An 18,226-nucleotide genomic window follows, 5' to 3' on the forward strand; every position below is an offset into this window, starting at 1 on the left:
AAATGTTCTACTTGTAAGCAAAATAAACCTAGCAAAACCCCATGCATCCATTAAATAAAAGGAAAAAAAGAAGAAGAGTCACATGAGAAAGAACTGGCTGAAGTTTAAATACTGCCACCCACATGTTAAATATAAAATTTCAAAAATAAATTTTGATTTAATTAATATACTTACCAACTCACATAGAAAGCATTAACTTCAGTTAAAGTGCTAGGACACTGAACTACGCTTCACCCCAAAGGGGAAGCAACCCCCTAAAAAAGAACGGCCCTGACCTGTAACCCAAGCTATACAAGAGTCGAGGTCATACCGTCACGTGACCTATCACGCGTGACTCAACTGCCGCCGTGTTGAAACCTCACTCCCACTGAAGTGATCTGTTCATTTTTAGGGAAACCCTAAGCAATAACTTCGTTTTGTGATAAGACATTGAAGCACTCTTGCATGGCAACATGGGGAAATAACTCTGAAACAAAAACCGTATGCCATATAAGGCATGGTCCTTAGAGGTTATTTCCACTACCGGTGTACTGCGCCTGCGCAGGATGTATACCGGTGAAACTCATCCCGTATTAAAACATATACCCCCTTCAAAAAATTTGCGGGGCAGGCTGGGAGGGAATTCAATATGTGAGTTGGTAAGTATATTAATTAAATCAAAATTTATTTTTGAAATTTTATATTAAATTACATATTCTTACGCAACTCACATAGAAAGCAGATTGCTAATTTAGGTGGTGGGCAAATGAACTCACAGTTAACATCTTGCAAGTATCTGGCCTGTAGCTACAATAGCTGGCAAACCGAAATTTCTGTTCTGCCGAGCACCAGATACGTCCCCAGGAAAACATAAAAAGACATCTTCTGCAGAAGATGTCTAGTAGATGTGTGCTAAAATAGCGGGTACTTAAAATACCCCGCCGATAGAAACTCATGACTACGTCCCTGAACGTTCAATGAGCTGCATTCATGACTTATGTAAGTCTCTCAGACTTGAGAACAGGTAAAGAAGAGGCCTACACTCTGACCTCTTGAGCCCGTGCTGCCTGAAAAGGGAGGACTGACTGCGCCCCCCCCCCTTTTTCTTGCCACCACTGTAGGCATGCCTAAACAATGTGGCAGTCCATTTAGCTAAGGTTGACTTCACTAAATCATTGCCTCTAGAAGAGGCTAATTTTGCCAAGGATTAAACAATCCGAACTCAAAAACTCCAAAACTAGGAGCAAGTCCCAAGTCGGGACTGGAGATTTGCTTTCAGCCAACCAAAGGGAGGTTCCCTTTAAACACGCTGGCTACAAAGAACCCAAGTGAAAATATTTTGCGACCTAGCTGTGTCAGTGCAACTGAAATCACATAAAGTCTGAATTCAGAGACGTGGGAGAAAAATCGGAAAGCCAGGATAGGTGGTTCGCCACCCGCATTGAACGGAGAGAAGTGGAGTTCTTTCCGTTAATATACGCCATTAGTTACAAGCCAGTCAAAGTGACACAAAACGAAGACGCTGAACCCCTATGGAATCTCTAGACCAAATCCAGAGTTGGGGCAGAAGCCCCTGAGCGTCTCAATGATTCCCGTACAGTAGACACCCGTGTGGCTCGAGTGTAAAAAACGGCGCCCTCTTGCCAGCCTAAAGGACTAGCAACCAAGATTGAATGGGCCCATAATGTGCGACCAACAGGACGCTCAAAGTAAAATCGAGAGTATTATCCGGGAAAAGGGAGACGAACATTTAGCAGAAGGTGATAGTACCGAGAGGCAAAACTTCTATCAGCGGCTTCTCCAAATTCACCAGAAGGAGTAGAAGCGCGTAGAGAGATAGAGTCCAATCCGAGTGGACATTCTTGGCCGACTGACTAGAGTCTGCCAATACATAGAGCCTCTCAGAAAGGTACTTCACTGCTAATAAGATCTCATGGTGGTAAAAACCACATCAAAACCTCGCATGCTCGCTGTGGCAGTGATAAGGAGCGAGATGCCACCCCCTGCTTATTGAGATAAAAGACCACTGTGGTGTTGTCTGATTGAATCAACACAAGTTCTCCCCTGACAAGGGGAAAGAAATCCACAAGAGACAGAACTGCTTCGCTGGTGGAGAGAGAACCAACGGGAACGCCCTGCATGAGCAGTGGTGTGAGAATCCAAAGATTGGTTGTGTCTGTGAACCAGTCAAGAAAAGACACTAACATGTTCCAGCTCATCATTTGATTGCTTAGAAAACGAAACCAGAGCCCTGAAGATCTGAATTAAATAAAAAGCAGCCACTTCCGATCTATTTTGTATATCCAAAGGTGGAAGTAAACATAGGCACGATCTATATAAGTGACCCAACAGGAAGGGCCCCAGTGCCTCCCTCAAAGTGAGAGTTCTAATCGCCCCTCCAGCCGCTGTGGGAAAACACAGAGGCAGAGAGAAGAGTGGAGCCAAACGCTAAGACTCCAGTTGACAAGTGCCAAGAGTATGCATGAAAGCGTGCTATTGTTTGCCCACTGAACCCTACCGCTAAATCGCCTCGAGGAGATAAAGTGGTGGGTATTTGGCAACGTGCCATGCCAAGAAGAAGATAAAAAACCAAAGCTGAGAACGGCCAGCTTAGCGCTTTTCTCTGGTAAGAGAAGCCGAGGCCTGCCGTGGGCTTTTCCTTTTGCTGTGAGATTCTCTCTGTTAGAGAAGAGTCCGCGTGCAAAGCAGAGGATTCGCAAAGAAAACCCTCGAGCAAGGAAGAGATTTAAGTCTCACAGACAGAACAATACTGTCGGCCGAGGCCTTTTCCCAGACGAACAGCAAAGCTAAAACCTTTTGTATATGTGTCCCGACAGACCACAAAGGCATCCCGTGAGTACGAAACCGCACAAGGGAAAGAACGAATCAAAGTCTTGTACCAAGACGCGGATAATAGAAAGAAGAGCGGCCACAATCTTCCACAGCCAGGAGATCATTGTTCTTGAAAACAGACAGTTTCTCCTTGCTATGAACATTAAGATGTATGATCGACAAGTCCGGTGCAACCGGAAGCGGTTCCGTAGTACGAAGAAAAGAATAAACTAAGTTCTTAGGCTTGGTGTAACCTAGGCCTACGGATATCGCTCAGCGAGTGAAGCGTTACTTGCGCGGGTGACGCAAGCGAAAGCAACGCCGCATCGCTGCCCACAAAGGAAGTGGTGGAAAAGGAGAATCATATGAGAAAACTTCCCCAAGTTCAAATTCTAGAGCCAGACAAGAAAGCGTCCCTGCGTGAGTAAACCGCATGTGCGTACAACCGTGCCACGACTGACATTTGTTCGGCTGAAACCTTAGCCAAAGAGGCCAGGAGTATGGGGACGTCTTTCACGCTAGCGTCGTTTCGAAATTCGAAAGGATCCAACGACACCGCGATCGACCGCGAAAGAGATCGAAGAAGTGTCTCTGAAAGAGACGCAAGTTCCAACGAGTATCTTCCCGTCTCATCCAAACCAAGTAATGCGCCTTCAGAGTAAGCACAAGTTTTGTCCAAACGATAGACATCCTCTCTGAGATTAGCCGACTCCGGAGTGACCGGAAGCGGTGCACTCGGCAAAGCGTAAGTCTCAATAAGACTGTGATGACGACGGTAGAGAGCAAACCTGCGTGAATGAAACGAAGTGCTCGACTTCCGTAACTGGTCTGAGGCAAGCCATGGCTGAGCAGCATCAGTAGCCTGACCGTGTGCAGCCAGTAAAGGCACAGTATCCACAGGCAAGCTATTCTCAGAACCCGAAGTTCTAGCCAGCACCCTGGAAAGTTCGTAAGCAACAGAAGGAGACTCGCTAAAACGATATCCCTGAACTTCCGTTAAAGCAGGGCGGAAATCACCCACCGCTGAGGGTGGTGGTGCCGCAGAGCTTGTCGTAACTGTCACCCCTTCAGCGAAGTACTTGGCAGACACCTGAGCTGCAGTAACCATAGCTGATTAAAGTCTGAGTGACAACTTGACAACTTCCTCCTCAGAAACTGAGTGAGAATCGTCGAACTCCGAATCTGCTAAGGCTGGACCGTGAAAGTCACTGTGACTAGCTGCGTCACTAAAACGATCCACCACAGGCGAGGCTGATTGCAAAACGGAAGAACCGTGCAAAGCCTGCCCGAAAGCAGCTTCCTGCCCAGAGGGAGGAAGTTGAGACTTGTATACATTCACCGGAGACATGCCAGTCTGCCCGTGAGTACATCTGTCTCGTTGTCCGGTGTCGACCCCCCGTGAGTTCCGCCTCTTAAAAAGAGCGATAGCCTCCGGGAGAGTCGAACTTTCACTCCCCAGCCTCGGCGGGGGAGCTACTAGTTCCGGCCCAACTTGTTGTCCGGTGTTGACCCCCCGTGAGTTCCGCCTCTTAAAAAGAGCGATAGCCTCCGGGAAAGTCAAACTTTCACCCCCCAGCCGCGGCGGGGGGGCTACTAGTTCCGGCCCAACTTGAACACTTTCACCAGAGAACCTGGCTACCGGTGAACTTGACTAACCTGTAGAGCGTGAAAGCTCCTCGTATGAAGTAAACACACTTCTCTGCGTGCGCGTCAGCCGAAGTGACTGTGCATGAAGGCGGAACCTCGATGCGTGACAACAAGCCGCGTCGCTCACTCCCGCCGGCAGCGAGCGCAAACTCGACGAATGGCAACATGTTATACATTTGGGTCGAAAACATCTCAAAAAAGGGAAGAAAAACCATCTTTAACACAAGTATTCTTTCCCACTGCGTTTGCCTTGGCTGAAGTAACCTAAATTAAACCTGCTTCAGCACCGGCATGATTGGACTCATAGGGTCCGAAATTTGACAGACATTCTTTCTTTCTTCTTTATATAGTGTTTAAAGCCATATGTACTCGATGACTATACACGCTAATTGCTTTACCCACAGCTGGAGACATGCTAAATTAAGTTCCCTGCAAGATATTGTGGTCTAGGACCTCGTAAATGTTGAGATATTGAATTTTATTTTGATCTAGATCGTCCTATTTATCTAGATTTGCCAACGGAGGTAGCATTGACGCAAGGGAAATACCTCCGCGTCTTTGTTGACATCCTCACTTTTTCAGAGGCTAGACAAGCTGTAATACATGTATATGGTCGGCGCATGGCGACATATCGTCATTACATGGTCTTATGGTGCGTTTGACATCGATTATAGACAAACTACACTTTGTAAACACGGGAGCGCGTACATATGCCTTTAACGTCGTTTTCAACCATTCAAGGCTATTTAACAGACGTAGTAGTAAGAGAAGCTGGGTCAAGAACAGAAATGGTAGTGCCTTTGCCTTTCTCTTTATGCGAAACTTAATAGGAGAAACCTCAGCAGCTACTGACTAGTCTGTGGTTTCTATTTCTCCTTGTCAGCCATTGCTGACAAAAAAACCAGTCTGAGTTATGATATTGATAAACAACAACCAGACCGAACAACGGAGAAAGAAACCAACGCAAGCAAAAGCAAACAAATTAGAACGAGCTCACCCAAACTTGTGCATGAGAAGCAGGGACCTGTAGACGGGGTGAAACACTGTCCAGAAGACAGTAGGCTAAAAGCCTGCAGCGTAGTGTAAAAAGCGTCCGAGCTATCTGGTGGCTGAAGTGGGAGTGAGGTTTCAACACGGCGGCAGTTGAGTCACGCGTGATAGGTCACGTGACGGTATGACCTCGACTCTTGTATAGCTTGGGTTACAGGTCAGGGCCGTTCTTTTTTAGGGGGTTGCTTCCCCTTTGGGGTGAAGCGTAGTTCAGTGTCCTAGCACTTTAACTGAAGTTAATGCTTTCTATGTGAGTTGCGTAAGAATATGTAATTTAATTTAGACTACACAAATGTGAATGTGAAAGTATGTGCCCCACTGCACTTCACACTCTTGGAAGTTTAGGAAAAACTGCTCCGCAGGCAAGGACATGAACAAATTCAGAGCCAAAATTTTTTTCAGCAGCTCCTGCTCTGATTTCTTTGCAGATGTAAATGGAGATAGGGCACATTTATCCACATTCACATTTGGATCAATTAGTAGAAATTTCAGCTAACTTCAATTGTATGTAGAGTGTCACCTTTGCTGACAAATCATTAAACATCAAATCAGTCAACTAGAAATGACACATATAGATGCAGGGGCCGCCCGCTGTGAAAAAGCAAAAATCCCCGATATTCTAGGGGGTACGAAAAATGTTTAACCTTGCATTCAAAATGGTACAAATCTGAAGCAAATCTGAGCCCATTTTTAATGGTTTTTCATTTGTTATATTTCTTGAAAATCAGTGAAGTCACAGAAAAGAGGAAGCCCTGCAGATGTAGAGCACGTTTCATAATGGTAAGTGTTCTGCCAAGATACCCACATGTAAAATATTATTTTCAAAGAAAGTAGATTACCAGTGCTAACACAATAGTAAACTTACACAATATTAAAACAAAAATCACACAATGTCAAACTTGAGCTGCATTATCAGTACATTCTTTCTCCTTCGTGTAAGTGATCATCCTCACCACTACAGATCTGTTCAGGTTTTTGTTCATGGGATACAAGCATCCACCAACTTAAACCTGTACCCACAGTCAACAGGCTGGCTGCTTCCTGTGCTGAGTGAACATTTTGTGTTGCATTAGACATGGAACACTTTATTATCTCAAGACAAGAAACTCAGGATTTTGTATGTGACACCTACGTCAATCTGTTAAATGAATTCAGCAAAAAAGTCTCACTCAGCACGGACTTCTTCTTCTTCGTTCATGGGCTTAGACTCCCACAATCACTCATGTCTTTTTTAGCACGAGTGGATTTTTTACATGTATGACCGTTTTTACCCTGCTATTCAGGCAGCATACGCCGATTTCGGGGGAGGCATGCTGGGTATTTTTGTGTTTCTATAACCCACCGAACTCGTACATGGATTACAGGATCTTTTCCGTGCGCACTTGGTCTTGTGCTTGTGTGTACACATGAAGGGGGTTTAGTCACTTGCAGGTCTGCACATAAATTGACCTGGGAGATCGGAAAAATCTCCACTCTTAACCCACCGGGCGGCAGCGACCGGGATTCAAACTCATGACCTCCCGATTAGGAGGCCGACGTCTTACCACCACGCCACTGCGGCCGTCAGCACGGACTGCAGCTAGGCTATTGACTCTTGGTATGTGACAAAGCAAAAGGATGCACCTATTCCTTGTTATCAATCAGTAGAAATTTTCCTTGTTGTTATAAGGACAGTAAACTTTCGAGTCTTGAGTCTTGAAAGCCTGAGGAGATCTGTGGCAGTGGGCACAACCATGTACTGGGGAAGAACCATAGCTAGAATTGTAGAAAACTTCATGCCAGAACAGCTAGAGCTTGGGAAAAGGCACCAAGTCAAGACAGGCGCAAGAGAGCTAGAAGTGTGCTACCCAAGTGCCATATTCGCAGCGTACTTACTTTGCGTTTGGTTAAAAGAAAAATCTAGTGTGGGGGAGAGAAGCAACACATTTTTTCGTTTACAACAAAAGACTGCAGTCACACTTATGAGGCACATCACAAACACATACAAAACATGAAGCATAAATTTGTACAGCTGTATACATCAAAATCTAAAGCAATAACAGAAACAAAGGATCATAATATTAAATACAAAAACTACTAGCAAAGATATAGCATTTTTACTTTTATATGGCAAAATGTGCTTCTGCTACTGGCTACTCGCTTCTAGGTAGCATATACATGAATTAACAGAACATTACCAGTAATTTTGTGCAATACATGTATGGTAGTCTCACTGAACATTCTAAAACTAAAACGAAATCAACAACAGGGTTCACCAGTAATTAAAAACAACAACATTAAAAAATGTTAAATAAAAGTCTATCAAACATAAACAACAAGAACAAAATTCACACACACACACACACAAAACCCAACAACAATGAAACTAACAAAGAAACAAGTTAAAAAAAAAAGCATACCTAGTCCCAGTAAATCGTCACTGCCAGATTTTGGCTTGGGTGGCGGTGGCTGTGCCGGCTTTGGTTCAGCTGCAACAGCGGGTTTGGCACTGGCTTTGGCCTCTGTGGAGCTAGTGGTCTGTGTTAATGGCGGACCCTGTAATATAGAAATATGACTGGGTGACTCATGCAACTTGCACTCAGATGGGGCTTGGATTACATTCCGCCTCTTGCAAACATACCTCGTCATCTTCTAAAGTCTCCATTCCCAGAGAAGGGCATGAGATTATGGAATTCTAAAAACAAACAAAGCCCGAAAGCATCACAATAAGTATAACATACCCCCCCCCCCCCCCCCCCCCTCAACATTAAAAAAATGATACAAAATTGTGCAATCTGGAGATCTAAAGAATCTCTCAAGCGTTGAAAATACTTGAATTCCACAAATTGGTGGAAACAAATTATGCTGCTCAGTCATTGACAGTCATACTAACAATAGGTTCAAACTGTTTTAACTCTGGCTCAAAGTACCAGACTACACCATACAATAGATGCCTTCTTTTGATTTGGTCCCTCCCCACTCCCCCTTTCCTATGCGACAAGTAAACACAATAGAATGTTCCTTGGTAAATTTGACTAATATTTTTTTAAGAATGTAGAGATATGTCCAAGTATTAATCTATCACAAAAATCCCTTCCAGAAAAAGGCCAGTGAGCTGTCTTGCTAAAAATTCTCAACATCTCATTTTGATGCACCGTTACAGCAACAACATGTGAAACGTAATATTCAGAAAAACCTTTAAGTCCAAACATTTTGCAAAACTTGCCAACACACAAGAGCTAACACAGTATAGGTATAAGCAGAAAAAGGACACCTACACTCAGAGATATATTTGATGGAGGTTTGTTGCGTGTCTTCTTCTTGTCTGCTTTGTCATCTTCAAAAAACTGCAACAGAAAGACAAGCAATGTGAGATTTCTCATTAGGAAATCTGGACCCCAGAAGAAAACAATCTTCGTTTACCATTATGCTGATCCTGTAATAAGTATCAACATTTATACATTGTACTGCAAAGAGATTTGTTGTAATCATCTGCTGAACCATAATTAATACAAAAGCACATGCATCAACAAAATACATACCGTACCTCAAAATATACCAAAATAATTTGTTGAAGATCACATTTCAGAGACGTGAGATTTATACATGTACACACATATTCACACTACCTCCCTCCCTCTATCTCTTTAACGAGAACTGCCTCTGCATGAAACAACAGACATGTCCAACTTGAAAGCTTGAGATTTTTTTTTTTCACTGCAAAGACTTCTTATTTGAAATGAAAGAATCTTGCCCTTTCAATTAACATTAAACATCTGCCCAAAAGATTCTTGCTTCTGTGTTTGTACATGTATATGCATTTTTGTATATGTTGACTATTGGAATGTTTTATTGTAGACAAAATGAAGCACTCAGTTTATTATACAATAGTAAATAAACAAACAAATAAATAAATGAATAAATAAATATATAAAAGATAATAAATGTCTTTAACTAATTTCATTCCACTAACTAACCTTTTTTTATTCTTGATTTTGGAACATAAGTAGCTTATCTGTTTAGGATTTAAACTGATTATGAAACTGATGAATCCATGCTTTGCTGCAAGACAAGAAACATTCCTTTCTTTTAACCAGTTATGGCAATACAGACTATAGTTAGCACTGCTAGCATGCTGGAGACTGCAAGTTGTAACTATAATATAACACACACACACACACAATATCAAGTCTGCAGACACCCTTATCATTGCCAGTTACCTAAAAAGGGAGTGGCATGAACAACAAGAAAAAATAAGCATTTCCAGCAACCTGCCAACTAAATAAATAAATGGATGAATAACAAAATGGATAACTAACCAATTGGATAACTAAATACATGTATAAATAAAAAATAAATAAATAAAAAAACATCTATATATATATACGACTTGTGTCTGTCTGTCTGTGTGTGTGTGTGTGTGCGCGCGATGCACGGCCAAAGTTCTCGATGGATCTGCTTCAAATTTGGTGGGCATATTCAGGTACACCCGGGACAGGACACAACCTGGTCGATATTTCAACACGTGCTCTCAGCGCGCAGCGCTGAACCGATTTTGGTTCCACCTCAGCTACCCGGGCCCCCATACCGACACACCAAAGCCGCTAGACCACATCACAACGCCAAAGTTCTGGGTGGATCTTTTTCAAATTTGGACACCGTATTCAGCTACACCCCGGACACAATATCATCGATGAGATATTTCAACACGTGCTCTCAGCGCGCAGCGCTGAACCGATTTTGGTTTTTCTGTTCATTTCACCATTCCCAGTAACTCTTCCTTATCTTCTCCAGTGTTTTGCGTTTATCTCCCTTCCTTCGTGTGGCTTCAATCCATATTCCCGTTTCAGTCTACGTTACTATTTTTAGAATGTCACTGCGCTGTCCAGAACGCTTCCCTTGCACCCGTAAGTTGTTCTTACTGTCAAAGTGAAAAGGTCGAATCAATTTATAGCCACGCGAAAAATACACTGTCACCTATCTCTATATATTTATAGATATAGATATACATATATATATACGGCTTCTCTGTGTGTGTGTGTGTTTGTGTGTGTGTGTTTGTGTGTGTGTGTAAGCAACACCTGTGGATTATAGAGTTCTGTTTGTGATGGGGTCTAGCGGCTTTTGTCTGTCTGTATGTTCTGGCATTTGAGAAGCCAGAACAGATAATATAGGGCTAAGAAATAGCTCTAAAATTCTCAATCCCGTTTGACAGGACTTCGCCTTCAAAGGTGATTGTGGTGAACCGCCACGCTGTCTGTCTCTGTCTCGCGATTCACCCCGTTTATCTCCTTTCCTTCGCGTGGCTTCAATCCATATTCCCGTTTCTACGTTACTATTTTTAGAATGTCACTGCGCTGTCCAGAACGCTTCCCTTGCACCCGTAAGTTGTTCTTACTGTCAAAGTGAAAAGGTCGAATCAATTTATAGCCACGCGAAAAATACACTGTCACCTATCTCTATATATTTATAGATATACATATATATATACGGCTTCTGTGTGTGTGTGTGTGTGTTTGTGTGTGTGTGTGTAAGCAACACCTGTGGATTATAGAGTTCTGTTTGTGATGGGGTCTAGCAGCTTTTGTCTGTCTGTTTGAGAAGCCACAACAGATAATATAGGGCTAAGAAATAAGCTCTAAAATTCTCAATCCCGTTTGACAGGACTTCGCCTTCAAAGGTGATTGTGGTGAACCGCCACGCTGTCTGTCTCTGTCTCGCGATTCACCCCGGCGAAGCCGGGTATTCCTCTAGTAAATAAATATATGAATAAATAAATAAATATATATGAATGAATGAATGAATTTATAAATAATAAGTTTGAGAACAGAACATGACAAAAGAGATAATATAATTAAATAATAAACCTTTTTTTTTTCATTACTGAAGGTGTCAAATCGAACACATGATTTAAACCAATTTTCACCACACACTAAAGAAACATGGCAAAATTACATATTGTATATGCACAGAAGAGTAGCAGAAGTCCAGAGAAATATTTCCAAAGAGGTCGACAGAAGAAAAAACAACTGAAAAGAAAACAAATGCAACCTGCAATTGCTCTCTCTCTCTCTGTCTCCCCCCCCCCCCCCCTCTCTTTCTCTCTGAATCAGTCTCACATGACCATCTGGGTTCTCGAGACAAGAAACAATAAGAAACAAATCAAGTAGAAGTGCAAACTGCAATGTCTTTGCCAGGGTCGTCAACCACTGCATACTCCCAGCGAAGAACAAATAGGCCATCTCTCTCTCTCTTAGTCTTACACACACACACACACACACACACTTAGTCTTACACACACACACACAAACAAACAAAAGCAGTATATTTCAAGTGGAAAACTAAAACCAAACTGCCATGATAGAATGTGCTTGCTCTCTTTCCTACTATTTGACATGTCTTTCTGTCTCTCTGCCCCCCCCCCATATCTCCCCTCTCTGTCTCTCTAAAGTGCTTCAAAAACAAAAAAATACCAAAGCAAAAATGCTGAAGTAATAGAAGAAAAAGATTAAAAGAAAAACTATAGGGTCAGGGAAGTAGTAGTCTGGAGGGGGACACAGATAGGGGAAGAGAAAAAGAGAGAGAGAGTGCAAGAGAAAGACAGAGATGTTATGTATAGCTTCATGACTAAAAGGTACTCCAAGGTGAAAAGATTGTTTCACCAGTAACATTAACATAACGTATTTTACACGAAAAGAAAAATTCAACTTATGATTTTGCCTCAAAAGCATAACTGTCAATTTAATCTGGAACCTGGATTGCACCAAAGTTTTATTCTAATCACATGTTTAGGTATAACAAGAGCAAACCAATACAGATCTGACTCAGTGCTCAATCACAGTACTTCCCGTGTAAACAATACACCACACCATCTCAGATCTGGCCAGACTTTTACATGGGATAAGACCATCCCACCACTTGGACACATACCAAAACATCAACGCCCTGACTGCTGGGTTGATCTTTTTTTTAATGAAAAACGTTATCAAAAGCAACTAGTGGCTTTCATCAAATACATTTGGACTGGGTGGCCGAGTGGTAACGCACTTGCGCTCGGAAGCGAGAGGTTGCGAGTTCGACTCTGGGTCAGGGCGTTAGCAATTTTCTCCCCGCTTTCCTAACCTAGGTGGTGGGTTCAAGTGCTAGTCTTTCGGATGAGACGAAAAACCGAGGTCCCTTCGGATGAGACGAAAAACCGAGGTCCCTTCGTGTACACTACATTGGGGTGTGCACGTTAAAGATCCCACGATTGACAAAAGGGTCTTTCCTGGCAAAATTGTATAGGCATAGATAAAAATGTCCACCAAAATACCCGTGTGACTTGGAATAATAGGCCGTGAAAAGTAGGATATGCGCCGAAATGGCTGCAATCTGCTGGCCGATGTGAATGCGTGATGTATTGTGTAAAATAATTCCATCTCACACGGCATAAATAAATCCCTGCGCCTTGAATATGTGCGCGATATAAATTGCATAAAAATAAAAATAAAAAATAAAAATAAATCCCTGCGCTTAGAACTGTACCCACGGAATACGCGCGATATAAGCCTCATATTGGCAATGATATTGACTTTTTTTTTTAAATCCTACTGTGTACCCAGCGCCCCAAGGCTGTTCATTATTGGTGTGTGCCCAAGTGGAGGGATGGTCTTATCCCATGTAAAAGCCTGGACAGATCTGAGATAGTGAGCCGAGCTGTTTAAGGGTGAAAGGAGTGTGCTTTTAATGATAAAAAAAAAATGTACGAAAAAGAAAACAAAGTGATGAAAGTAAGTCTACAAGCTTCCTCAAATTCACACATTCCAAATGTGAACAAACGATGAGTTCTCAAATGCATTCACTGCAACCATCATATGATTTAGGTTACACATTTCAAACCAAAAGGGTTGCAGATCGATAAGAGTGCCAATCTTTTACATTATAATTATCTCCCAAACATGCAGTTGAAACGTTTACAAAACTCACAATGTATACAAGTAAGAAAGCTTATCATTGCAGACTTTCCATGTTTTCATGCACAGAATTAAAAACAAAATTCATGTAGTTGCTACCATTACCAATCCCCATTCCGCCAAATTCCACTGAACCACAAATGCAAGAATATATGATAATGTTCTTACCTCCAACATATACTATAACAATAAGAAAAGGTGATTACACAACTGATTAGTAACCTCCAACCAGCCGGAGCAGTAAAACAGTCTGTACAAACCTGCCTATATTTATATGTGAAGTGTAACCTACACACAGACAATTATTTCACGACAGGCCTATGAGTATGAGTGTGATACACAAATCATTACACTTACACCTTGTTTTGACTGCTTTGAACGCAACTGAAAAATTCACAGACATACTCAGCACTTTCAACTTGTTCCCAAAAAATGTTCTTCCTTTAACAACATTTTTTAACGAGGTTCACAGCACAATTAAACTGATTCTTAAATGATTATTTTAACAGTCGTTCGAATTAGTAAAGAAATGGATACAGCTAAAATAAAATTATTTAAATTGCATTTAGAAAGGCACAGTGACTATATATGTACCTGCAAATGAGTCAAGAATGATTCTTTTGGAGAGAAAAGAATTATAACTTTGTATCATGCTCCTTTTCTTGTAAGAGCAGGATCATAAAAACTCTTTGTTCGCATAATAAATCCATCAACTGCATATTCTGGAAAGAAGATCTTTATTATACATATTACTGAGAACAAGAACAACATTCAAACCCACAGAGAAAAGTCAAATCAAAGGTATTAAAGTGTTCAAATGGCACTAATTATGCATCAAGCACAAACAAATAAGCCGAAAGTCAACAGGAATAATCACATCAACTGCTAAATTAAATATATTTTAGTCGACTTTACCCTGAAAGAGAAAGCTGAAGTGCAATAAAAAAAAAAATCTATTAGTAGCATTAAGAAGAATGTACGGCATTAATATTACATAAATCTTTTACTGAATGTAAAAAGCAGAAACAAAATTAATTCACTGCTGAATTTGGAAAGTGTAACGAAAGAAATGAAAAAATATTTCTTGAAGCATGACAGTGCAAGGGAACAAAGTGTAAAAATACTAACCTCCTTAGGAATAACAGGCTTGGGGGGCACCCACTCTCGGGCAATGTACTTCTTCTGTTCATACTTAGCTCGGATGAATGCCTCCAGAGCTCTGAATCACCAGTCAAGGAAATGGAAATGCAAGTGTGACTTTCAATGTAATCAGAAATTCTGAGAGCAGCCGCCCAGAAAATAATACCAACAAAACAAGCAAATTCTCATGCCTATCACGGTCAAGACGCTTTATGCCTGATTTTCTCCATGTACATGATAGTATGCTCTCTCTTTTTTTCTGCTAACAAATTTTTTTAATCTCGGAAGAAAGTCTCTGCTGACTTTCATTTGTTTCTTTCACAACTTTCATTTTGTATGTACCTAGAAACTCAGCTTTGAGTGTGGGTATGCTCACTTTAATTAAATTATCTCAAGCACTTTGTCAAAGGTACAGGCAAAATATGTATGCATCTACTGCTAAGTATTCCAGCCACTAACTGCTGTAATCTGAACATGTGTTGAGTTGTAGAGGAGAAAAATAAAAATATCCTTACTCCATTGAACTGTTTATCATAAAATATGCAATACAGGTTATTTTACAAACTAGTACTACATAGTGTTACAAAGTAAAGTGTGTATAAACTATCAGAATCAATTTTGGGATTCTAATCTAAAGCAAAAAGGGGATAAAATGAGGAATATTTGCGTGTTGTGTGACAACCCCTAGAAACAAAGTCTACTCAGTTGCTACGGAGCCCACTGGCATCGTTCCTAAGTAGTTTCAAAGCTTTAGTTCCAAAAACGTTGAAGAAATGGATAATTTTCCATTTTCTGACCTAGACTTGACCCAGCTGTGACCCTGAAATACATCTCAGAAAAGCTAATTGTTAAGTTTTTAACTTGACCTCGCCAGGACATTGAAATTTGATGAGGTCAACCAAACTTGGGTCATGTTAGGAGGTCATGCACAGGTTCACAGCTGTTGCTTCAAAAACATGTGAGAAAACCTTAACGTTAAGAGTTTGTTCACGGCAGGACGGAAAGCCTCCAGCTCCATGGCCGTCCGACTGTCCATTCAGACGAACAATGATCATCAATACGGCTCACAGATTACTCAGGTGAGCACAAAATCAAACATGCTGCCGACATCTACAAAGTGTATTTTCCTCATTTTAGATACTAGATGATTCGTACATAAAGCAGTATCCTGCTTTTAAGACCACAGAAAATCTGAGGAAAGGAGGTCTTCAACTGGAGGGGGATAAATTTACACAGGTTATCAACAGAAAATCTACCTTACTTTCGGGACTATAAGGCGCAACTTTTTCCTCAAATTGGACCCCTGTGCCCAGTATTGAGCGTTATCGCCCTGTGTATGACTAAAGAAAAGTACACGTGTACCCAAATCGCTATACGAGGAAACAAATACAGGCAGCTGGTCTCAGCTGAAAATATGGGTAATTGACCCAAGCTAGTCACAAGGCCAACCAGCTATTAAAGTGCAGAGGCTTTGTTCTTGCCGCACATCCCGGAACAACCATATATTTCCACTCTGTATTTCATTTGGCTTGGGCCCAATGCCAGAAGAACCTTTTGTGTGGATTTTTTCTCAGTTTAACCTTAAAAGTGGGGGTTGCACCTTATAGTCCTAAAAATATGTTAAGAAAACATGGTGCTAAAAGAGGGGAAGTCTAAAAACAGAGGGTTCATAAAAGGTGGGTTCCACTGTAAAAGACAACCTCTGCAAAAAAAGTAACCAGCAGCGCAATAATTGATGGTTTTGCTGGTCACCTGAACAGCACATGTACAGTATATGTTACTTTGTTTTGGGATACGAATCAGTCTGAGGTCGACGGAAAGAGTCTGGCACGTTGGCTTCGTACACAGCACGCGCTCTGCTGTTCCCGATCTCTTGCATCATCTGCAAAAGAAACAGAGACTGTTATCAAAAGTGCGAGTGTTTTCAGCAGAAAAAAAGAAAGTGTGAAAGTTATTATATGTGGGAGAAAAAAGAAAGTGTGAGTGTCATCAACAGAGAAACCGAAACCGTGAGTGTTAACAAAGAAACCGAAACCGTGAATGTTAACAAAGAAACAGAAATTGCGAGCGTTATCAACAGAGAACCACAAGCTGTGAGTGTTATCAACAAAGAAACAGAAACTGTGAGTGTTATTTAAAGTATGACAGAGTGTGTGAATGTCCTCAACAGAAAAAAAAAGAAACTGTGAGTTATCAACAGAAAAAAAGAAACTGACCATCATAAAAAGAAAAGTCATTATGACCGTCATAAAAAGTAAAAAGTCATTATGCAAACACACTGTCAATGAGGAGGGACCAACACATTTACCTCAGTGCAGTCTCAATTTAAATTACAGCAAAATGTTCAAAACAGCTTTATGCAACATCATTGTACATGAACCTGTTGGTGCTGACAGGTGCAAATTTCAATTACATACTCAGAAATTCTAAGTGCTATTATGACTATAATAGCTGTTAAAACCATGATAGTGATACCTACAAAAGACTCAGCTGCATTAAACCTTTTATCAGCACATGTAAATGTACAAGCAATCTATAGATTTAACCACAATACAGATCAGAGAGAGCAGAGAGAAGGAGACAGACATTGACAATTCTTTATTTTTCGAGGGTAACAAGAATAAGCATAGATAGACAGACAGAGAGAGACAGAGATGCCCTCACAGTCTGTGAGTGAGACAGTCAGACAGCAAGACAGAGAGACACAGAGAAAAAACAGGGAAAAGTACGTACAGCAATTTGTTCAGGTGTCCAGGAGTCCAGGTTGACAGACTTGACTCTTGAGATGTGAACACCCAGATTGCGGTGTATGCCAGCACAGCGAATACATAAAAATATTCCAAGGTTCCATGCCGCCCATCTTGGCCCTAAAAAACCCCACAAAAAACAGGACTTCAGAAAAAAGACACCGAAGTGATTTGTCTCGCTGTTATGCATGCACACACACATACACATGTATCACACACGAGCACACACACCCACATTTAAAAATCGCAATCAGTATCATATATGGTGACACTGTAGTAACATTACTACTTAACACTCACAGTCTGATACAAAAAGGCTGAAAAAGTTGACCATTGAAGCTGTAAATACAAAATTAAAAATGTGAACAAACAGCACATTTCTGTGGTTTCAGTTGGGTTCATGCTCACGCTGTGACTCACAGACACAAAAGGTTATTTCTAAGCTCCTTTTACATGTGTGACCTTCATCTGTTTGACAGAGGTAAGCCTGAAAACATTTTGCTGCAGCCTCCATCCCTATTTTTATCTACATTCTGCAGTGGTGTCCGCTGATTTTGTTGACAGTCATACCTGTGTTAAAAGGACAGACAAAAGTGTCCCTAAACGGTAGGTGGGCTTTTCTTGTGAGGGATTCTTCAGTTAAAGTAAATAGATGAAAGGACAGCTTGGAGTGTCCTTTATAAGGCTCTTCTTAATTGAGCTCAAAGTTGACTTCACAAAGATTCCACAAAGTCTTTTCACCAAATATTGTGTGCCTAAGCTTGGTGCAGCAAGCTTTGTGAAGTCGACTTGGCCCTGATTAATATCAGGCTTCCCTGGGAGGTGTCCTCTCAGCAGGGAGACCTGACATCGCAGGGACCACTGCATATCTAGACCTATTACCAGAAGGCCACAACCAAA

At 41.4% G+C, this 18,226-nt stretch overlaps 1 protein-coding gene across 9 annotated transcripts in view; it reads right to left on the reverse strand.

Moving 5' to 3' along the window:
* Window positions 1-18,226, reverse strand: part of LOC138966863 (stromal membrane-associated protein 2-like) — a 32,741-nt gene that overhangs the window by 11,934 nt on the left and 2,581 nt on the right. For 7 of the 9 annotated variants that reach the window (XM_070339238.1, XM_070339236.1, XM_070339235.1 and 4 more), the window contains exons 2-7: window positions 17,313-17,446; window positions 16,361-16,461; window positions 14,568-14,658; window positions 8,766-8,834; window positions 7,908-8,043; window positions 7,384-7,407 (exon numbers count right to left, since the gene is read on the reverse strand). In XM_070339238.1, coding sequence (XP_070195339.1) covers window positions 7,384-7,407; window positions 7,908-8,043; window positions 8,766-8,834; window positions 14,568-14,658; window positions 16,361-16,461; window positions 17,313-17,446 — 555 coding nt within the window. The remainder of the gene's footprint in view (window positions 1-7,383; window positions 7,408-7,907; window positions 8,044-8,765; window positions 8,835-14,567; window positions 14,659-16,360; window positions 16,462-17,312; window positions 17,447-18,226) is intronic. The other 2 variants (XM_070339233.1, XM_070339234.1) reach the window with 2 other exon arrangements.

This window comes from Littorina saxatilis, linkage group LG5, assembly GCF_037325665.1.
Source record: "Littorina saxatilis isolate snail1 linkage group LG5, US_GU_Lsax_2.0, whole genome shotgun sequence".
Classification (NCBI taxonomy): Eukaryota; Metazoa; Mollusca; class Gastropoda; order Littorinimorpha; family Littorinidae; genus Littorina; species Littorina saxatilis.